Below are 23,731 nucleotides of genomic sequence, written 5' to 3' on the forward strand. Positions count from 1 at the left end.
TTGAGTTGTAAACACGTTCAGTTCTTTATTAGTCTTACAGTTTGATTGGTTTACAATGGATGATCGCAGAAAATTCCAGCTCACCACAGATATCAGCTATGAAACTGTAGATGACAAAACTCTTTTTCATTAACGAGTGGATATCTTAGAAAATTAATTATCCTTTTCGGCTCCTTTTTGAAATTATTGGGTTTGACCGAAGGGTTCACTTTAACCCTGGCCTTAACGAGTTGCTTCACTCTCTAGACCCTGGCAGCAATGCGCAGTGACAAAGTCAGATAACTACCATTGACAGGAGAATACTGACCAGTCCCTTGCATTTCAAAAACAATTAACAAGTAGGAAACATCGCAGTGTACACTAGTATTAAGTGATGGATGCACGCGGGAGGTTGCTAAGCACGAAAGAAGCGTAAGAGTCGCGCGAGGAGATAGCTGAGACCGACTAGAGCTTCTTCGGCACTTAGCAAACCTTTCAAGTGCATCCATAACTCAATAGTGTACGCTGTGGTGTCTAGATGTACCATTCGTTTCATAACATAACATCGATACTTTGTAGCTAAAGAGTTCTCTTTCATTTAACGCTGAAATCTCACGTGACCAGAAAAAAAAAGCGCGTAGAAACTAGTCTTTGCATTTGCCGCTCACGTCAGCAGCGTACACACATGGGCAAACGAAGGACACTGAATGGACCAATCAGAGCGCGCGCTTTACTTTGGTTATGTTAAACTGAGATTTGTGAAACCAGATACTTACAACGGCCAATCAAGGCGATGGAAATTTTGCGAGGCAATCGCGTGCTACCAAGTAAAGATTGTATCTAACGGGCCAAGAAAATGGCTTGATTGAAACTTAACTCATAAAACAGAGCAAAACATACTGAACATGAATCATTTTTAACCCTTGATTTTAAAATCTCTACTAAGCCCAGAAAAATCAAATTTGTCATCCACTGACAAGAGGAAGGCGGCCATAGAACAACATGTAGGCTTGACTCTTGAGCACTTTAGTCTCGGCTGCGGCACTAACGCTTGAATCACTGACATGAAACCACTGACCACTCAGCGCAGGCTCATGACGAGTACGGGAACTACCGTGTTTGGCGTCGGACTTTTGAGTCCACATTTTCTCAATAAAATTCGTTAGATCACTCATTGAAGTAATTTTGTCGTACAAACTTTTCACTGGCGGTTCGCTGACTTTCACGTAGGCTGTGTAATGTCCGCTGTTCATGTTACCGCTGTGTTGAATTACTCCATACAGCGAGTACAGCACTTGCCCTTCCGAGTCTGCTCGACTCTGGAACAAAACAAAACAAACAAACAAAACAGAAACGTAAATTTTCCAGTGGCAATAGTTAAGAACACGGTAGTAAACGTAGGACGCACTGGACTCCGAATTGAGAGGTCTGGATTTGTTGTGATTAGGTGTAACTTTGTTGAGATTAGGGGCAAGAAACTTTGTTCTCCCAGGGTATTCAGCCCTTGTTTCGCTTACGCTTAAAACGAATAGCTGAAGTGAATCTAAAGAGTAAGTTAAGTAAAGTAAAAGCTTTATTAATGTGTCGATTTAGTATCGCACTAGTATCGCAGAGATCAGTGGTTCGAATCCCGTACAGGCCTGATTTTTTTCAGGTCTGATTTTCGCTATTGCATAGATAGCGCTCTCCACTGCGAGGATCGTGCATCATACGTATCTAATACCGCAGTTCAAAATATATGAACTTCATATATTCATTGTATTTGATTAATCATCACGGGTTTATTACGAATCAACTTAACGGCCTGCTCCCAGTTGGCTTGTTAGCTCAATTGGTAGAGCGCTGCACTAGTATCGCAGAGGTCAGTGGTTCGAATCCCGTACAGGCCTGATTTTTTTCAGCTCTAATTTTCGCTATTGCATAGATAGCGCTCTCTACTGCGAGGATCGTGCATCATACGTATCTAATACCGCAGTTCAAAATATATGAACTTCATATATTCATTGTATTTGATTTATCATCACGGGTTTATTACGAATCAACTTAAAGGCCTGCTCCCAGTTGGCTTGTTAGCTCAATTGGTAGAGCGCTGCACTAGTATCGCAGAGGTCAGTGGTTCGAATCGCGTACAGGCCTGATTTTTTTCAGGTCTGATTTTCGCTATTGCATAGATAGCGCTCTCTACTGCGAGGATCGTGCATCATACGTAAGTATAAATTGTACGTTAAAACAGTGGGTATATAAAAGGTGGTCTCTAAGAGTTGCACAGTTCTCAGCAGCTATTGTTGTTGTTTACAGTGACGCGAGGTCTTTTTCTTAATGTTCTTTTCAAAAGATTCAATATTCAGGGAGCCTTTCAATATATTATCCAGTTTTGACCATATAAGAGGTCCTTGATATCTAAGAAAATGAGTCTTAGGTCTAGATTAGTTCGACGACTGACAGTCTAAAGTTATTTCAACTAGACGACGACTAAAAAGCTTGAGCGAGAGATTTTACACGTGATCATATAAGTAACAAACATAATCTAAAGGGGGGTCCCCTGAGTTCCGCACTTATTACAATGCTCCTATTATCGAAAGAGTTACTGAGAACCGTAAAGAATCTATCCATGATCGCGCGTTTTACGGAAAAGCGTCTTATGTTTCCCGAACTTCAACCCTCTCGCGACACATCGCTTTTATAAGCATTTAACCCAGCTTACCCTTCCACTTCTGCTGCAAAACGGCGCCAAGTTCAGTTCCAGTGGAAAGTCCACGTGTTTGGTGAGTTTCTGCAAGGTAAAACGAGCTTGCTGGAATCGTTTAAGGTGTAGAGTGAGGACTGGTGGGGCACGAGAGATCAGCATCTGTTTACTAGCCACGGTATACACGATCTGCTGTTTGGAGTCCTTGTTCTTGTTCTTCGAAGACTTCTCGGCTTTGGCACCTTTTAGTTCATCTGTAAACAACAAGAAAATAATAACAAGAAAAAAAAAATCAATCAGTCGCGAGACAGAATTCTTAATTACCATACATTGCTCTTGATGGAGAAATAACGAGAAGCCTAAAAATATAATTTGCCAAGGTGTCTTAAAAATAATTTTGAAATAAAGTACAATTTGACCGAATGTCATAAACCTAAGAAACAAAGACAGCCAATCAGAACAAACGAAATCAATACATGGAGCCAATAAGAACGTCAGGTGAAAACGAGGGAACTACCTGAGGCGCGGGAAAACGAGAGGACTGAGTCGCGATTGATGTTAGTCTTGAATCTGATTGGTCACAGTGAGATGACGGCGCGAGTTTTCTGGTCCAATCAACGAGCGAAGTAAAGCAAATATGAAGCAATCCCGGTTTCCCTACGACACTCGATCAAAAATTGCTTTTTAACGGTGACGGATCGTTTTATCTTCCATTGGCTTGTAACGAATACCTCAGGAGCAAGAGTTGCGTTACCGGCTAGTATGATAAGCCGGCTTTTGTCCCCTGTCTGTAACGCAGAGAGTTTCCCGCGGTATTCTTTTATATTCCTGAGTGAGAGACGCACCCAAGAACGCCACACAAGGACGCGCCCACGGCATCAACCCTGACCTCTCGACCCAGAGTCTAACGAACCAGCCACTCGTGCATGTCTCGCACAGCACAGTTTCCAATAAAAAGGACTTGAACTTACCTTCTGAAGAACAGTCTGCACTAACTTCATCTTTGTCACTGTCTTTCGTTGTTCTACCTCCCTTCTTCTTCTTGGTCCGCTGCGCTCGCTTGGTACACTCCTCACAAGCAAATTTATTATTGCCGTCTAATAATTCCGAGACGCAAAATTGGCTTAAACACGACAACACAGAGCATTCGCCTGGGGAGGGTTGATACGCAGGTTGTACAGTAAGAATCCTATCTAATCTTTGATCATTTTCAAATTCTTCTTCAGACTCAGTTTCACTTTCTTCCTCGCTTTTTACAGATACCTCCGTTGTTCCTTCGTTTTCATCGCTCTTTCCAGAATCCGAACAAAATCTTTCGTTCTCTTTATTGTTTGTTCTTTTCTCTGTTGAGGCGCAATCCAGTTCTCTCTCAAGACTAGGAACGGCTTTAGTTGACTTTCTGTCAACTTCACCTTCCTCTGTTTTCTCTTGAAAATCATTTCCTGTTTCTTTAGCCTGTTTCTCACTACTAGATACACAAGTCGGCGAAGAACTCTGCGATGATCTACTAGTAACCAGTTTGTCTTGAAGTTCGTTGGGTTTATCCAGACTCAAGTACTGCACAGCCATATTTATAATTTCTTCTACAAATTCCTTTATGCTCGATGGGATTTCTTCACACCTTTGTTGATAATGTTCATCTTTCTCAGTCCCTTTCTCTTGGCTGCACCGTGAAGAATCGCAACTTAGATGTTTTGACGCAGTTACTTGGTTACTGTTCAAAATTTCCATGGGCGAACGTTTGTTTTCTTCATTGCCATTAGAAACACCATTTCCATTCGTTCTACTATTCAAACTCTCTCTCTCCTTCGCTCGAAATTGTTCTGCACTTTGTTCTGTTTGCATCGCGCGCTGTTCTTCTATGTCCTTCACGCCCTCTGTTTGCTCCGTACCAGCACGAGCGACTGTGTTTTCTGCTAAATATTCGCCGTTGTTTACATCTAAAATACAGGTGTCTACGTCTTTTTCGTTGACTTCAGAGGACTTTGATCGGCTACTAACATCTCTCAATTGGATATCATTGTTGGGAATCACTTCAAAACCTTGGCTATAATTCCCAGGTACCGCTGTTTCATTCACTTTGTTCTCTTGATCACTATCGCTTCCTTCCAGGTCAGACACGTTCATCTGGTTAGGTTCATGGCCTTCCTCCTCTGACACCCGCTTGTCTAATTCATCATCATCATCATCATCATCTTGTTTGTTGTCGTCGACCTGCTGCGAGGCTTTTCCTTTCTTTCCATGGCCTTTTCCTCCCTTTCTTTTTTTCTACGAAAAACAAGACAACACAAAATGTGTCACATTACAGTTATACCCGACGTTGTTTAGTTAAAGGAAATTCTTCATGTTTTCGGTGCCTATAAACATTGACCAACACTCTTCAAGTTGTCTTTGTCACCAATCACACACTGGTCGCCCGCATTTTCCCGCGATTTAGACGGTTTGCTGTGTTTACTTTGATTGGCTCTTCAGGGTATTTTCCTTTCTTCTGATTGGCCGTTGCAATTACTTTGGTTTTCGTTTTACGAAACTCAATCAGTAAAGCAAAACCAATGCAAGCCCAAATAGCGTGATGTTCATAGAGTGCATTATTGACTTACCCTTTCAGCTTTTCTGGCTGATTTTAGCTGATGTTTACTGGGACTCTTTGTTTCCTTCTGGTTATCATCGTCCTTTTCATTCTTCGAGACATTCTTAGGAATATTCGATGATTTTGGATTCTGTTTGCCACCTTTTCCGAAGAACCTGTTGCTAAAGGAGTCCTACGAGAAAAAAAAAACAAAAACTAAAATGAATGTCAGAGTAAACGAAAACATACTGAAAATTAAAATAGTAATTAGAAATAGTAAAAACATTGTACACAAAATCGCACTCTTCCATTGAGTGTCGTAAAAACCAAACCGAAAGTCATTACAACGACCTTTCAGAAGAAAAGAAAATACTTAAGAGCAAATGTGAACTCAAAGTAAAATCAAGCAAACTGCCTAAAGCGCGGCAAAACGCGGCCGACAAAGTCGGGATTGGTGTTAGTTTTGCATCTGATTGGCTGAGAGAGTGGCGCGAATTTCCTGGACCAATCACAGTGCAAAGTAAATCACAGCAATGCAAGGGAGGATCTCTTTCGACACTCGATTGCAAATTGCTCTATAACAACTCTATGACTCACAAGATCTGCTGAGTTAGTTATACTTCCCAAGTTCCCGCTGCTGGATATTTCTCCTTCACTCATTCTCCGACTGATACTCACAATACTGGTGCAGTTCGCGGCGCGCGACGGCCTGGAACCCACCATTTTAATTAAATTCAACGCATGCGTAATGACATCCTCTTTCTTTCGTGGGCAAGCTTCGATCTGTTTCACTCACAAGAAATCCGTTTAAAAATCGTCCATCCGAAACACTTTTCGCCACTTTCATGCAAGAATGGCCTCTGAAAAGGTAAGTGCTAAGCATGCAAGCTGTTTCTTAAATTAAATAACGAAATTTATTAAAAACTCGATCATTGGATAATGCAATTCAAGACTTTTTATTGGCTCAGCCATTATGGTATATGAGCCAATATACCATAATCTAATTTCTGTACATTGTTAAATCCGGTTTCTTCTCACAAAATAAAGTCGAGAAGATTTGTCTAATATCTTGGGGGGGGTTTTTTAATAAAACAATTATTCCACTCTCGCTTGTTGGATATGAGATGATTATAGCCAACGAGGCGCGTAGCGCCGAGTTGGCTATCTATCAGCTCATATCCAACGCGCGCTCGTGGAATAATTGTTAAATATTGGAAAACAACTCGGTAAAACTATAGCGCTTTGTTATGCTATTTTTCGCGGGCTTATGTCGCCTGATCGTATACCTTCCGTCAAAGTCCTGGTTTTTCCGTTCTACTTGATTATACCTCCTGCAGGTACCCATATCGCAGGTAGATAAGTGCAAAATTCGTCTAGAGTGCCCGCTCGACGAATATATTTTACTACAACACACACAAAAAAAATTACAATTGTAATATATGACCTGGTTTCCTGCAGGTACCCATCTCGCAGGAACAATATGCTCATCAAGGGAAAACAAAGTCACTGAGACACTAAAGAGGGCTTTACCAGATATTTTAAGAAATGCATTTATGACAGATCCTGATGGCTCCCAAGCAAATGAAGTTGGGGCACACCCACAACCCAAAAAAGCCAAAGCGGATGATGGTGAAACACCAGTCTCTGTTGTCTCTAGTCGGTCTGACAAATATTAGGGACCTTAAGCAACCACGACGGCGACAGCAACGAGGACGTGTAAAAACAAGAGATCTAATAGGGAGGACAATAGCTCAGCACGTGCATTTTGAAACTTGTACATTTCTTAGCCGTCCTATGCAAAACAACAACGTGAAATCGCCAAAATTTGCGTCGTCTGCGAACCGAAACCGCGACGGCAAATTATTTTAATTTCTATTTGGAACTCAACTATACTTTTATACGTCATGCTGAAGTCGAGCTCTGGCGCCGTATGAGACAGTAAGCTCATGCAGCCATTTTTGAAATTCTAACTAAGAGTAGAAATTCATTTTTTAATCGAAGTCTTCCTTGGCGTTGCCGTCCTGAGTGCTTAAGGTCCCTATTATGCACCTGCAGAAGAAACTACTATTTCTGAAGAATTAACTTCTTTTCTCAAATCTGCATTTACCAAGCAACTGTCCAAAGAAGTTTGTACAAATTTAATGGAACAATATCCTGATATTAAAGGAACAAATGATTTCCTAGTGTCACCCGTAATGCAATCTGGGATAAAAGAGGACATTAAACGTGTTCATGGCCTATCTCGAACGAAAGATTTGTTGACATTTGATGAGGGTTTAGCTGCCACACAAGCACCCTTTATTTCTGTTGTTCGACCACTTGTTAGTGCTCTACAAGCGTTAGAGCCAGCAGGAGAAGTGAATGTCGATGAGGATGAGCCCTCGGGTCCTGATCCCGACCACATCAAAGCTCTTATTGAAGATGCTATTGTACTCCTTGGCAATGCACATTGTCGCCTTAACAGCTGGCGACAACAACGTTTCACTGAGTACTTAATTGATGTTGGAAAGTGTACGCTGAAAGATCACATTCCAGCTGACAAGCATTTCTTCCCTAAAAAGTTTCATAATGTCATTAAAGAGGAACATGACCATGCAAACACAAATCGAAAATTAGTGGCACAACCAACCAAACCTCAAAGATTTTTCTCCGCCAGAGGACGCTTTCAACCTCACAAATCCTTTCGTGACCAATTTCTCCAGCATTCCAGTTTTGGCCGACAGCACCGTAATGACTCCTTCAGAAAGCATCCTACCACCAACGGCAAAAACAAACCCTATTGGGCACGCCGTGGAAGCCACGCAAAACGTAGCTGACTATCAGCTGCCATCACTTCAGGACATAATACCACCAGACAATCTTGTAGTAGGTCGAATCAAACATTTTTACTCAAATTGGATACTAATTACGTCAGATCCTTGGATTCTATCCATAGTTCAAGGGTACAAAATTCCCTTTGTCTGTCAACCAATACAATGGAGACAAAGACAAACAAAAGCCAAGTCAAAAGAGGACTTAGCTTCTATAAACGAAGCCATCTCACAACTCCAAACAAAAGGTCCAGTAAAAGCTGTACAGGAGAAACTAAATTAATTCACTTCAACACTGTTCATTATGAAACAAACAACCAAAGAAAGGCCAGTCTTCAATTTGAAGAATCTCAATCGGTTTGTCGTTTCTCAGAAGTTCAAGATGGAGGGTCTGGAAGCAGTACGCAAACTTATCCAATCAGGCGACTTCATGATGAAGTTAGATCTCCAAGACGCATATCTTTCGGTACCAATTCACGACAGTCACGAGAAATACCTACGGTTTGTCTTCCAAGGCATAACTTACGAATTCCAATGCCTACCATTCGGGTTATCCAGCGCCCCCAGGACTTTCACGAAACTGTTAAAACGAGTCATAATACTGCTACGGAGACAAGGAATTCGGATAGTGATATACCTAGACGATATGCTTATCCTGGACCAGAGTCCAGAGAGACTGTCGTCAATCTTTCGGAGTGTTGTCGCTCTGTTACAACGTCTTGGTTTTCTCATCAAGCAGGAGAAATGCTCTCAAGCTCCCTTCCAGTGTCTAGAGTCCCTGGAATCCTTGATAAATTCCAAGGAGATGACGCAAGCCGTTCCAAACGAGAAACTCCAAAATCTCCAATTAGAGTGCAAGAATGCGCTCAACAATCGCTGGTTGACACTGAAAGAACGCTCTGCTCTACTAGGCAGGATGAATCATTGTTCGCAAGTGGGTCTGATACAGGGTCCCTTGCATTATCGTGCATTACAGAGGAAACATATCAACAGCGTTCACCGGAACAAAGGCTTCTGCAACAAAATGCGAATTTATCTCACAAGAGATTCGCTGAACGACCTCCAGTGGTGGACCTCGACAAAGATTCATCAGTTCAACAAATACCTAATCTCCCTACCACCGTTCGACAAGATCGTTTACACAGATGCGTCCAAACGCGGATGGGGAGCTCACTACAATGGACGCACAACGGGGGACAATGGGACATCCAAGAATCCAGACAACACATCAACATTCTCGAATTAAGAGCAGCCCTTCTAGGCATTCGGTCCTTTCTGATGTCACAAGTTAAGATTCCACAACATATTGCTCTGCAGATGGACAACTCTACAGCAGTAGCGTATGTCAACAAGAGAGGGGGGACACGATCGTCGACGTTGGCAGCCTTGGCAGTGGAAATTTGGAACGTTTGTCAACAGAAAGGCACATGGATAACAGCACAACATCTTATAGGAGTATACAATGTCGATGCGGACAGGGCTTCACGTCACTTCAACGAACGCACGGAGTGGACTCTGGACAGGGCGATCTTTATACGCATAGTCACCAAGTATTACGTCACTTCAACGAACGCACGGAGTGGACTCTGGACAGGGCGATCTTTATACGCATAGTCACCAAGTATTACGTCACTTCAACGAACGCACGGAGTGGACTCTGGACAGGGCGATCTTTATACGCATAGTCACCAAGTATTACACTCCGCATCGTTTGAGTCTACCCCGCTATGTTTCCCGACACCCAGACCCGGGTGCAATGGGGATCGATGCGATGACGTTACAGTGGAACAAATGGACATCATTCATTCATGCACCGATTGTGATGCTGCCTCGAATTCTGAAGAAGATACGCGAGGATCAGGCAACCTGTCTACTAATAGCTCCAAACTGGCCAGGCCAGTCTTGGTATCCGTTACTACTGGAGATGTTAGTGGACATCCCTGCCATTCTTCCAATGTCGGAGAAGAGTCTGTATCTCCCGTTCGGCCTGGAAGCGCAACACCCATTGTGGAAAACAATGAAGCTAGTGGTATGGCCTCTTTCAGGGAACCTTGCCGAGCAGGAGGCCTTCCACCACAAGTTTGCGACATCCTTGTGGCCTCCTGGAGAGAAGGAACGAAAAAAAGATATGAAGGTCCTTGGAAACTTTGGACTAGTTGGTGTGTGTCACGGACTCAATGTCCCTTTTCAGCGACTGTAGCAGAGGTTTTAGAGTTCCTGACTGAACAATTTCACACTCGAAAGCTTTCATACCGAACTGTCGGTGTTTACAAATCCTGCATATCTCAACTGCATGATCCAATCGAGGGACAACCACTAGGAACACTCCCGCTCTCGTCTCGTTTTATGAAAGGCATATTTGAACTTCGTCCACCATTGCCCAAAATCTGTTCAATCTGGTCAGTTGGGACATTATTAGAGCATCTAAAGAACTTGCCATCAAACGAAAGCCTCTCCCTTAAAGAGTTGACGTTTAAGACGACTATACTATTGGCACTTACGTCTTCAGCCAGGGCTCACGAACTTGCAGCATTAAATTTGGATTATATATCCTAAAAGGAGAACAGTTAGGAGTTTACGATACCTCAACATGTTAAAAACTCTCGACCGAATCACCCAGCAAGAAAAATTTACCTTCCATCTTTTCCGGAAAACCAGAACATTTGTGTTATCGAGTCTGAAACAGTACGTAAACCGAACCGCTCGTCTTCGCAAAGACCAGCATCTTCTTGTGTCTTTTACATCGCCCCACTCGGCTGTCGGGAGTCAGACAGTATCACGTTGGATACGCACTGTATTGCCTAATGCAGGTATTGATGCTCAATACACGGGTCATTCTACACGAGCTGCAGCAACATCTATGGCTGCAGATAGTGGTGTGCCTCTTGAAGATATCATTGCGGCTGAACTGGTCATCAGCAACAACCTCCAAAAACTTTTATCACAAGCCTATCCTAAAGAATAGGTTTGTTCAAGGTATTTTGGCTTCAGGAGAACCAAAATGACATTAACTGTTTTCAGTCACATGGCAAATTCGTTTAAGACAAATGAACATGGATTTTGATATTGTTAATCCCTGATGGTTATTGTTTTGAAATAAAAAAATTTAGACATTGATTAACAGTGTCTTTGTAATCTACACCAGTATTGCGAGTATCAGTCGGAGAAGGAGTGAAGGAGAAATTATATTTCCTCGGAGGGTACATACCTGAAGGGGAGATATGGTTCTCCGAGCTCCTTCGAAGACTGATACGAGCAATACTGGTCCCCTTTCCTATGGTAGTAGACATCTATACCACCCCACCCTGGTCTGTTAATCAATACTCAGCTTGCCACTCAATCAGAGGATGTCATCACGCATGCGTTAAATTTAATTAAAATCGTGGGTTCCAGGCCGTCGCGCGCCGCGAACTGCACCAGTATTGCTCGTATCAGTCTTCGAAGGAGCTCGGAGAACCATATCTCCCCTTCAGGTAGGTACCCTCCGAGGAAATATAATTTCCTTGCAACTTAGATAGGAGAATTTGGTGAGGTATCAACCTCTTAGCTAGTAAGTTTGCCTATCTTCATCACCTCTATCTTGACAAAGTCCTGATAACATACGTAGTGTAAAGTTCAAAACTTCTCAAAAATATTAGCACGTTTTTGTAATGTTATTGACCAAGGACTGGTGTAGCATTCGTCAAAAGTAACTGGTCAGTTACTGCACCAGAATCAGTCACTGACAAGTGGTCAAAATTTGCTGAATGGCGGCGCACTTACCTGCGGAGGTGACGCCAATGGTAAGGACAAATCCAGAAATGTCTCCTCTACTTTGAATTCCTAAAAATTCAATGCGACATATCTCACAGAAGCAGCGATTTAGAGGGGAACGTATTTGGCTCGTAGGTAAGCAGGTGGAGATTGCAATCAAATTCAGATCAGGTGAGATGTACTCCTATGTAACTACAGCTTTTCGGGATTAGTTCAGATTGAGAACTCTTCCAAAGACTACTTATTCGAATTCAATAGCGTTAAGCCAAGTAACTCATTACTTTCAAATCTAATCAAGGAGTATCCTGGCTGGCCTGCGAAAAAGAATTCTCTCGGGGTGCAGATACTTCGAGTCAATATTTTGGAGGCAAATGTGCGAATCTTTGAGATATAATTGCCAACCCTCCCTTTCTCCTTGCCTACATCCAGTACCCACAAGCCCCTGTCGGAAGAGCTTGCTTGTGGCCAAATGTCTGGCTAGTATCAACCTTCAGCATATTTAGGTACCCCTGGTAGGTCGCAGGTACCCACTTGTACTGTATTGCAGATAGGGTGCGGGGGGGAAGGCACTGCGGGGGTAAGGTGACATGCTAAAAATCACTACGCAATGAGCCCGATCAATGCTCAAACCTGAACTTTTCGCTGCCCAACATTATAAATTTCAAAACAGAGAAAACTACCGGTATTCAACTTTCAGATGAACTATTTGACGATAGGATCTGTTGGGGTAGGCTTGGCGATATTGATTAAAAAGAAGCCTGGTGACTAACCTGATGACATTGGTGACAAGTGACAATGCTGACAAGCCTGCCGGCAAACACACTGTCTATGAGCGGTGCTGCAGCGCTCGCTCCATACTCTGTGTGATAACAACAAAATAGTGTTAATGGTGGCAAACCTTTGTACCCTAAAGTCATTGCGACAGTGAGTACATTGCGGAACTCGCACATAAATATAAGTTTAAGTATAGTCTCAGGTAGTATATACCAAAGGAATTGCATATTTTGCGCGTTCTCATAACCTTATTTGGTAAAATGACATAATAGTGGAATAATATTACACGAAGTACATATTAAATAAATTATAGCCGGATATATCCACCTTTGACTTGTTTCCGTTTGTTGTCGTCCAACGTCTCCCCGTTAGCACCACGTTTGACACCAAACGAGTGCAACACAGCACGTTTGACTCGCTAAAACATTGAAGAACAAAGACAAGAATATATCATGATTGCGATTTTTCTACTTTCCTTTCTTTAACATAAAAAGCCCACAATTGTCAAACAATAGTTTCAACTAATATGAAATATATATTTTTCTAGGTTTACCCAGAGTTCTTCATTTCTTATTGAATCCAAAAGATAACGCAGCAGTTCTTGACTGTCTTGCTGTCTATATCCCTTAAACCGTGTGGCTCTGTTGGGAGAAAAAAAAAATGAGAATTGGCTTTCAATAAAAACGATTTTCGTTGTGCATGATACAAAATGAATTTATTCTAGGTTTATGGCTAATAGACGGTATGACAGAATAGCAACTGTCTGACTGAGTGGTTTGCAGATTGATTAATCAAGACTGACCAAGGACGGACTTAGGGGAGCATGCAGGAAGTACGCAACACCCCCTCCACCCCATCTGAGACGACCCTTGGCTTTCCAATAGATCTTCACAGTTATAAAAAATCTGCTGTATCGCTTGCTATGTGTTTTAAGCAATTCAAATTATGATATTGCCTAGTAATAAGCCTTCTTTTTCGTTTTTTTGCTTTTAAAATTTGTTTACCTCTCCCGTCAGATACGCTATTCCATAGTGGTGCACCCCTCAAGAAAAATCCTAGATCCACCCTGCTGCTTGACTGGCTGGCACACAGACAACCTGACATCCTTACAGAATGACTTACTGCCTCCCTGACTAAGTGACTGATTGCCTGTTCAACTGACAGGCTGTCTGACTGACTGAAAAACAGACAGACAGGTTGACTGACTGATAGAGAGAGAGAGAGAGAGAGAGAGAGAGAGAGAGAGAGAGAGAGAGAGAGAGAGAGAGAGAGAGAGAGAGAGAGAGAGAGAGAGAGAGAGAGAGAGAGAGAGAGAGAGAGAGAGAGAGAGAGAGAGAGAGAGAGAGAGAGAGAGAGAGAGAGAGAGAGAGAGAGAGAGAGAGAGAGAGAGAGAGAGAGAGAGAGAGAGAGAGAGAGAGAGAGACAGACTACTTGCCTACCTAACTAACTGAATAATTTGGATATATCAACAAAGTTGAAATGGTAAATTGGCCACCGTAACGATTACAAAAGCTGACGGAGCGAATGACTAACTGAATGACCGACAAATAACTGATGTTTACTTCTTGCAAATCTCGGAAAACAGCTGCCGTGGTGTTAAGGTTCGATCAGTTGAGGTTCTGAAATCTTGAAGTAGCTTCCATAGAGCTTTAGTCACTTCTCCAGGTGGATCTTCAACTTTTAATTTCAGTTGTGGCTGGGAAAGATAAAAAAACAACGTCAGTATTGAATTACTGTCTTCTGAAGCTATCATTAACAAATGGCATAATTAAAGGTTGTAAACAGAAACGGATTTATTTTCTATAATAGAAGACATTTTTAATTCATTTGGTAACAAACATTGCAGCAAAGTACAATATTGTGGGGGAAAAATCCTATGGTCTCTTCATTAAAACACATGAAGGTTTCCAGGCCTTCAATGCAGAATTATTTGTAACTGCTTTTCTTGGGGAAAGACTGGTCAGAATTCAACAAATCCCTACATCTGGTGGTTCTACCAGTGGGCAAAATTCTCTCAAAAAATATATCAACCCAAGTGTAATTACTGCTTTAAGCTACTTTTTACATGAATTCACTAACACTAATCACCAATCCTCTGCCTATATTACCACAATTCCCTCAAAAATTGATCTGAGCAAGTTTACCTTGACTCAGATTTAACCCTATCACTCCCAGAATTGATTAACTTGTAACTTCTCAATTTGATTTTAATATACTATCTTGCAAAGAGGTTATGAGAAGAGAGAAGCTTGTCAGCCAGAGGGTGTGAAATGGAATCCCCTGTCTAATTTACAAGGAAATGTATGACAATCAATCAGTTGTAAAAAAAAACTTGTTGGATCTTGGGAGTAAAAGAAATGTCTTTGGAATTAAATTCAAAAGCATTTAAGGTTAAGCAAAAGCCAAGACCTCAGTGAATCAAAGCTAAGGTTAGTTCTCAAAGCAACCTTGTTCTGGTGAAAACAAAAGGTTGTCCTTTGTAATCAAATGGAGGCTCCTCACCAAATCTTTATCATTTGGAGTAACATGGTATGAAAACCCTTCTTGTGCAGCACATGAAGCTGCTACATGAAGCAGCTCTGTCTGGCATAAATTCTTAAGAAAGAAAAAAAATAACAGCTTCATTAAAAACTGCAAAGTTTTGATTTACAGCACTGGAAATGGAACTTGCATCATAAAAGCTATCATGAAAACCACAAAATTGAGAGAAATACCTGCATAACAGAATTAAAGAAACATGTGTTCCCAAGATTTGCCAAACCCTTGAAACATAAAAAAAAAAAAAAATTGTTATACTAGTAAGCTACTGGTTTAACAGGTGAATTCAGTGAGAAAACTCTCAGTGCAATGACTATTAGTTTGTATAAGTGAAGGGAATACAAATGAATATTCATCAACATCAATACAAACCCCTTGGCTCCCATTCACAGTCTTCTCTCCCCTCCCTCCCTTCCTACCATCCTTCCACCCTTCCCCTCTGATAAAAGAAACTTGACAGCTTAATGCAGTGCACCTTAATCTGACTCTTAAGCTGATTATTGGCTTTGGATCCATCTCTCTTGAGTTTCTCAGTAGAAACCTTGTCTTGACTAGATAAAGATGGTTCTAATTCTGAAAATGAAACAAACCAAAAACTAGAATAAGTTCAAATGCCCAAAAACAAATTTAAATAATAATAAAAAACAACTTTGGCTATGTCATTCAGTTCACATAGGCCTACCAGACATGTTTGCACATTGCTGATTTTAACTAATGTATATTATTAAGAGATTTAACCATTTTAACCCCAAAAAGTGACTAGCATCTAATTTCTCCCTACAATATCACCCATAAAGATCACAAGAAAAACAGAAATTATCACCAACTAAAGAAGCTCTTGATTGCTAGACAAATTCTCCTTATCAGCACCTTAGGAAATGAATAGAGGACTGTATGGAGAATATGCATCCTGATGCTAGGATGTAAAGGGTTAATTTGCCCTTTCTTGACAATCTGGAAAATTTCATTGTTCGGAAGGATTTGAATATAACTAATATGATTTTAAATGATATCATTATTGTTGGAATTACCTGCAGGAGGGCTTAAATTCATAGCCTTTAATAACAATTTGATGCACTTCTGAACTGAAGACTCAGGTTCAACTTGGACTTCATCATCACAAGCATAACACCTACAAGGAGGCAAAGAATATTTCCTTTTCTGTGGTCATTTACAACAACTTAAATACATGCACTACTAAATAAAGAATAAATGCAAACACAAGCAGTGAGATTATTATTAATGGCACTTAGAGCTACCTCATGGTATGTCTTAAATTATTCAATTAAGAGCCACTGACCGTAAATATCGACAATCCACCGACAGTTGCAAAATTTCGTAATTAGTTATATTTTTTCTAAAGGACCCTTTTAATGAACCTTTTTCGAAAGTTATATCAAAAAGTTCTATTGCGCTTTTTTTTCTCCGAAAAATAGAAAAGTTCAAAGTACGCCTAAATAGCTGTTGTCCTCCCTGTAGAGCAATGAAAATTATGCACCTTCAGCAACTTCATATGCTACAATGCAATGCAATCCCACTTTTAAATTTTGTGTGCTAGCAGATGGTCATTTCATCTCTTGGAAAATATTAATTTCTTGTTAAGTTGAACATTTAAGTCTGAATAGTGACCAGTTAAAATACAGTACTTCGCATCTTTTTTGTGGAGGTAAAATAAAGGTCAACTTCAGTGACCTATGAGCAGGTCTGCCATAAATACTTAAAAATCATAATATACAACATCTTAAAGCTTCATTCTTGTATTTCAATTCCTCCCATTCTCTTTCTTGGCCCACCATAAGCAGCACGCCCAGGTTTAAAAGAGTTTGGGCTATTTTGTCAAAAATGCAATGCGAACCACTGAACAGCTGTCATGACCCATCTAAAGGCCTTTAAAAAGGTCTTGTACGATATATTTACGTATCAAAATATATATCTCCTTTAAGCTTTATCCTTTTAGTTTCATTCCTCGAAGTTTCTTTCTTGGCCCACCATAGGCAATGAGTCCAACTTTCAAAGAATTTGGGCTGAAATGACAAAAACTGCAATGCGATCCATTGAACAGCTGTCACGCAAGAGGTCATGTATTTGGTACATTCCTGGCCAAGCTGAAAGATTAGCCTTGACCTCTTGCGTGACAACTGTTCAATCATCGCATTACATTTTTTATATTTTTTAGCCCGAACTCTTTGAAAGCTGGATGCACTGCCTATGGCGGGCCAAGAAAGAAACTTTGAGGAATTAAACTACAAGGATAAAACTTTAAGATTACATATATTTTGGTTTGTAAAAATATCATACAATACCTTTTTAAAGGCCTTTAAATGGGTCCTGACAGCTGTTCAGCGGTTTGCATTGCAATTTTGACAAAATAGCCCAAACTCTTTTAAACGTGGACTTGCTGCTTATAGCGGGCCAAGGTAGAGAATTGGAGGAATTAAAATACAAGGATAAAGCTTTAAAGATGATGTGCATTATGATTTTTAAGTATATATAGCAGACCTGTTTATAGGCCACTGAGGTTGACCTTTATTCTACCTCCGCGAAAAAGATGCAAAGTACTTTATTTCAACGGGTCACTATTCAGACTTAAACGTAACAACAAAACAAGAAATTAAAATTTTCTAAGAGACAAAAGGACCATAATGCTAGCACACAAAATTTAAAAGCGGAATTGTATCGCACTAAAGCCAAGAAAAGCAGTTCCAAAAATGACTGGCTTAATTACAGGCAAGCGAAAAATTATGTGACAAATGTAACTAGGCAAACAAAGCAAACATACTTTAAGACCAAATTCACTGAAAACAAACATAACTCGCAGAAACTTTGGAATCTGATTAAATGCTTGTCAGGTAACAACGGCGCGGAACACGAACTGCAGTAATTAGTCGATGGGAGTGAAATCATTACTAACAATGGTGACATTGCTGGGACTTTGAATTGCTTTTTCGTCGATCAGCAGAAAAATCTGACTTCTCAGATCAGTCTTAACAATGTCTCATTCCCTGGAGCCACACCCCCTCCTCCACCTCCCCTTTCCCAGGCCCCTGGAACATTTAATATTCCACAAATATCCAAGGACAAAGTTGTTAATCTCCTTCTCTCTAACCCAGTGTACAAAGCTACAGGCAACGACGGAGTGAGTGCCAAACTGCTGAGAATTGCTGCACCTGCTATTGCAGACTCCCTATGCAAGCTGATCAATTTCTGTATCGAAAAACAAACCTTCCCTACAAAGTGGAAAGTCGGTAAAGTGACTCCCATTTATAAGGGGCAAGGAAACCGGGACGATAAGAACTACTATAGGCCAATAACCGTGCTTCCTATACTTTCAAAGTTACTCGAGAAGCACATTTGTGATCACCTTTGCGACTTCCTTGAGGAAAACACTCTACTACACAGGTTTCAGTCCAGTTTCTGCAAATTTCAGTCCAGTTTCTGCAAATTTCACTCCACTGAGACCACCCTTATCTGCCTAGTTGATCAGCTGCTCTTTGACTTGGACAAGAACAAAGTATCAGGGCTTGTGTTTATTGACTATAAAAAGGCTTTTGACCTCATAGACCACGCTCTACTCTTAGAGATATTGAAAGCCTATGGGGCAAGTGGATGCACACAGTATGTACACATCAATGGCTGTCATTCCTCCCCAAGAGCTATGTTGGCTGGAGTACCACAAAGGAGTATTCTGGACCCCATTTTGTTCCTCTTATTCATTAACAATCTGCCATTGGCAGCACAGCATTCTACCGTTGACATCTACGCGGATGACACTACTCTCAGTTTATCATCAGACGTGACTAATGGACTTACTGCCATGTCATCAGCCCTCCAACAGGACTTAGATGACGTCTTGAGGTAGTCAGCTGCTAACAAAATGGTTACAAACGCTGCGAAGATGAAATGTCTCCTTGTTACAGGGAAACGCATACCCTGCAAGCTTGACAATTGTTCACTGGAGCTCAAACTTGCTAACTCTGACCTAGAACAGGTTGATAGTCAGAAACTCTTGGGGATTACTATAGACAAACACTTAAGCTTTGATGTACACGTTGAGGAACTGTGCAAGAAGTTGTCCCAGAGAATAGTGGTTGTTAGAAAGATAAGGAGATTCATCCCTATTGAACAGTGCACACTTTACTACAATGCTATGATCAAACAAGTAATGTTGTATGGGTCAACTATCTGGTCAAACTACTCAGCTGATAACTTAACGAGAATCCTCAAGCTGCAAAAACGTGCTGCCCAAGTAATTTTGGGAGCTGACACAAGATCAAATACCGTAAATCTTTTTAATAAATTAGGGTGGCTCCCATTTTATGATGAAGCTAAAATCAATAAGTGCTCACTAGTCCTTAAGCAACTTCAAGGAAACTGCCCCAGCTACATGTATGACCTTCTTAAATGCAATGCAGATTTACACACACGCAGTGGGTGGTACAGCGCCTTAAACCTCGTCTGCCCTAGATATAATCGTGTATCTGAGGGAGGGAGAACTTTTAGCGTGTTTGCAACCAGGCTCTGGAACTCTCTGCCTATTAACCGTAAGAAAGTAACATGTGTAACCTCATCTAGAAAGGCTATTTATAGACATTTTTAACCAGATACAATGACGTTGATCATTTTAGCGTAACTGAAACTTAATTTTATTCATAGTTTTATGCTAATCCAACATTTCGTAACCTTCCTTTCGCTCGACCAATCCCAGCTGTATTCTTATTGTAATTATAGTTTGTAGATATTCATTCTGAGAATATTTTTATAAATGTAATATAGTTTTTACTATTGTTAGTCCTGTTCATACATACACTTATACTTCCTTTCTTTACAACATGTATTTTGTTACTTAACTTTGTTTTACAAATTTAGTTTGAGTGTCACTAGTTACTCAGTTGAAGCACTGTCCCGTGTTACCCTCGTTAAATAAAGTTGATTGATTGATTGATTGTAGTGTATGAAGTTGCCAAAGTTGCATAATTCTTCATTGCTTTACAGGGGGGACAACGGCCATTAAGGTATATTTTGAACTTTTCAATTTTTCGGAGAAAAAAAGCGTGATAGAACTTTTTGATATAATTTTCCAAAAAGGTTCATTAAAAGAGTCCTTTAGGAAAAATAAAATGAATAACAAAATTTTGCAACTGTCAGTGGATTCTCGATATTTATGGCCAGTGGCTCTTAAGTGATGAGAACTTCAATCCTTTGCTGTGATGCAGCCACAAGCAGTCACATTTTAATCATTTTATGGATCAAGTTGCAACCAAAGGTTGTAAATCCAAAACCTTTGGATTAGTTACAGTGAACAGAACTTATTTGAGGGTGCAAGGGCAAAGTTCTGTGTGATCAGACATGCTTTTACATGATGAAAAAGAAAACAAATTTGTTTCTGTTCTAATCATGGAGCAACACATTCATTTACCAACAACAACCCAAATTATCTGACGAGCAATGGAACACCACTCTACAGAGTTTTTAACTTCTCTAATCTCTCTCATTCATGAAGAAAAAAAGGTTATTGAGAGAGTTACTGCACAGAGGAGTACCACAATTTGTTTGTTTTTTTTCCTCCCCATTTCTTTTCTCTTATATAGCAGTTTATTACTAACAGTATTGCATCATCCTTACCATACAACCCAGTTTTGAAGATGAACCACAATGCTGTGGGAAGGGTTTTCTCTGTGATGTGACAGAGCGTGCTTGTCTTGGCTGTTCCTATCACATCCCTGTTGGACAGAAGAAGATAGCTGAGAAATGGTTCACAACAAACCTTACTTAAAACCTTTTACTCCCAAGGTCCACGAGTAATTCTCCCTTTCAACTCCCTTACATTTCCTTGTAAATTAGATGGGAGAGTTTGGTGTTCTATCAAGACAACATCCTCTTGCCAATAAGCTGGCTTGTTCTCATAACCTATTTTGTATGCTGGAGTGGATCCAAGATTTAGTCAAGGGGGGTTCAGAGAATTGTCCAAGGGCATGTAAATTAGGTCTTTGGAAAACATGATTTCCAGCATTTTGAGGGTAACTTTAGGAACCACCTGAACCCCACCCCCCCCCCCCTGGATCTGCCCCAGGCATGGTAACACATCAGAATTGTGAGGAGGAGTTACATGTAAAAGGGTTAAATAGAATGGAACACTCTACAGATTTTATTGAGATATAAAACTAAGATAATTGATTAACGGCATGTAAAAGCTACAAAATATGTGCTTAAGTGACAATGGCAGTGACATTTGCTCTTTACTTCAAGAAAAACATTGATGAAAAGATCCAAATATCTTCACATCTTCCTATGCAGGAACCAATAGCAATCATGTTGCTATTCTGAAGAGACAAGACCCCATAATACAAAAACAGCTAGCAGTTATACAGGGCTCGACACTAACTTTTCAACTTACTAGCCAAGTGGCTAGTGACATCTTACATGTTACAACAATTTCAGTTTGTTACTAGCCAGATTGGCCAGTAGAAATCGAAAACCACTAGCCAAAACTGAATTTCTACTAGTCTGTGGCTAGTTGGCTACCATTAGTGTCGAGCCCTGCAGTACATGGCTGAAGTAACTTTTGTAACTTAGTTTTCTTTCTCTTTTTTCTCTCATATATTGTTGCCTTAGTGCCTATTTTGTGACATTACCAACCTTTCATCATATCTTCTTCTAATTCAATTATTATTCAATGACTGTGAATATATGAATATCATATATTTAAACTGAGGTTTTTATTTGTCTTTCAGGAGTTTATTACAAACCAACAAAATGACAAACTCCTACTCGCCAACTTGGCGTGTGAGCTCAGGTGATAAGGCACTGCATTGAAATTGCAAAGGTTATGGGTTCAACTCTGTACAACCCTGAATAACTAAACCCAACCATTCCTTAGAAATCCATTTCTCCCAACACCACCCTCTTTCTGCATTCCATGGTACCTCCCACTTGCCATAGACTATATATATAGAACAAACACTGACATATCAACCTGATGTGCACAGCAAAGGCAAATACAGACACCAAATCTTTCTAAACCATCCAATTCACCACAGTTCTGAAAATAATGAATTAAAAATCTTAGCTAACTTGGACAGAGCTATATGTACTCTAAAATAACTATATAATACCAATTCCAGTTATAATTGTACTATGCGCAATGATGCTTAAAATCTACATTAAGAGTAACAATAGCATTTTTTTAATAACTTCCTAATTCTAAAATGCAATGAAAAGATATAGCAAACCAGTTCCGTGTGGGATGAATGGTAATTTGTATCAAAATATTTCTTTGCATGCTATAACCGCCTCCCGGTTAGCTCAATGGATAGAGCGCTGGACTGTTGTGCGGGAGGTCGAGGGTTCGATCCCCGGCCAGACCAACACTCAAGGTCTTAAAATGATTGAGAAGAATATGCTACCTTTCTATAACATCAAGAAATGGTTAGATATTCTAGTCTTCTCGGATAGGGACGAATAAATGGAGGTCCCGTCTCCTACAGTGTTAGGAGTAGGAGATGTTAATTTCCCACGCACGAGATTACTGTGTGATGGATGTCCTCCCCTGGGGTGGGATGGGTGAGTTAGGATTGATTGTAAAGCGCTGTTGATCTGTCATTGTAAATAGTACTCTATAAGTGATAAATTGTAAATTGTTGTATTTCATGAATTACTGTTTCACCACTTGCCCTGACTGAATGTTGACATTCTGATTACGCTCGAGACTTTAGAAAAGGGTAATCATATTTCTTGTCTAGAATCTATTGAAAAAACTGGGTATAATTTGAGCTGATGTGAATAATGGAATTTGCAGCTGACAACCCACGCAGAGAAAACATAGCATAACTGGCTCAAATAACCCAGAGTATATATAGAAAAGTATCTTTTTTAACACTTAAAGCTGAAAACTTTTCTAATTGATAGAATAAAAAAAATATCACTTACCAAACACTGTCCCAGTGAAGTGTGAGGAACTTTGTTCTGCAAACAGTTCAGTTTGACTGCCTTTGGAATATGAGGACAAGTTTTCACATCTACGTTTGGCAGAAAAAAATAAAACACAATATATCGACAAATAAGCGTTAAAAAATCATATTTAGATTTTATAGGTCCTTACCCACCCACCCCTATAGTACTTGAAACCCTCTTCCGCTTTCACCTTAGGTAGGTTTCTTGTCAATTTCTAGCGACCTATTCGACATAAAGGATTTTTTTAACAAAACAATTGTTTTTCTGAGAAATAAAGTCATCTCTAGGTGTTTTTCGAGTAATATGTACATCGGACGGGTAGGTAAACTTTGGACTTTTACCAAAGCTAATATTACGTTGTATCTTTTAAAACCTGTTTAAAAGAAAGATTGTTACACAACATGCAGCCATCTTATTTTTTTATCTAAATTAAACGTAAGTGCCAACCATTACCCTCGTCTTCCTCGCCGTTTTGAACCTCGTCAGTTCCTTTTGGTTTCTTCTTCTTTTTCAGTGAATTACGCTTTCCTTTCGCCATCTTTACGATCGTGACCGGAATTATAGTGTATGGTCTTGTTTATAGTGCTACTCACACGAAGTACATGTCTCATCTACAATTATCCGCTGTGACAAAATTAGCGTGCTCGGATGTCTTTCGCCCATAGGGCTTGG

At 40.3% G+C, this 23,731-nt stretch overlaps 1 protein-coding gene across 2 annotated transcripts; it reads right to left on the reverse strand.

Moving 5' to 3' along the window:
• Positions 1–23,671, reverse strand: LOC111322510 (ubiquitin carboxyl-terminal hydrolase 16). Of its 2 annotated transcripts, XM_088731053.1 has the most exons (17): positions 23,513–23,671; positions 23,036–23,124; positions 22,083–22,148; positions 20,732–20,829; positions 16,141–16,241; positions 15,585–15,682; positions 15,286–15,333; positions 15,074–15,166; positions 14,134–14,267; positions 13,125–13,212; positions 12,899–12,989; positions 12,568–12,656; positions 11,807–11,866; positions 5,266–5,427; positions 3,637–4,933; positions 2,684–2,919; positions 1–1,298 (listed from the first exon to the last, which is right to left on the reverse strand). In XM_088731053.1, exons 1-17 carry the CDS (start codon positions 23,595–23,597, stop codon positions 945–947), a joined length of 3,189 nt encoding a protein of 1,062 aa, XP_088587179.1. In that variant the 5' UTR covers positions 23,598–23,671; the 3' UTR covers positions 1–944. The 2 variants fall into 2 exon arrangements, with proteins under 2 accessions (XP_088587179.1, XP_088587180.1); XM_088731054.1 differs by lacking the exons at positions 15,074–15,166; positions 15,286–15,333.
• Positions 23,672–23,731: the final 60 nt, after the last annotated feature.

This window comes from Stylophora pistillata, chromosome 8, assembly GCF_964205215.1.
Source record: "Stylophora pistillata chromosome 8, jaStyPist1.2, whole genome shotgun sequence".
Classification (NCBI taxonomy): Eukaryota; Metazoa; Cnidaria; class Anthozoa; order Scleractinia; family Pocilloporidae; genus Stylophora; species Stylophora pistillata.

What these genes read in the sequence shown, in the direction of transcription:
- LOC111322510 (XM_088731053.1), bottom strand. Translation starts at nt 23,597, where the DNA reads ATGGCGAAAGGAAAGCGTAATTCACTGAAAAAGAAGAAGAAACCAAAA. An exon ending in AAACGGCGAGGAAGACGAGG is followed by an intron (nt 23,125 to 23,512) that starts GTAATGGTTGGC and finishes TGCCAAACGTAG; the next exon opens with ATGTGAAAACTTGTCCTCAT. An exon ending in CAAACGGAAACAAGTCAAAG is followed by an intron (nt 12,657 to 12,898) that starts GTGGATATATCC and finishes GTTATCACACAG; the next exon opens with AGTATGGAGCGAGCGCTGCA.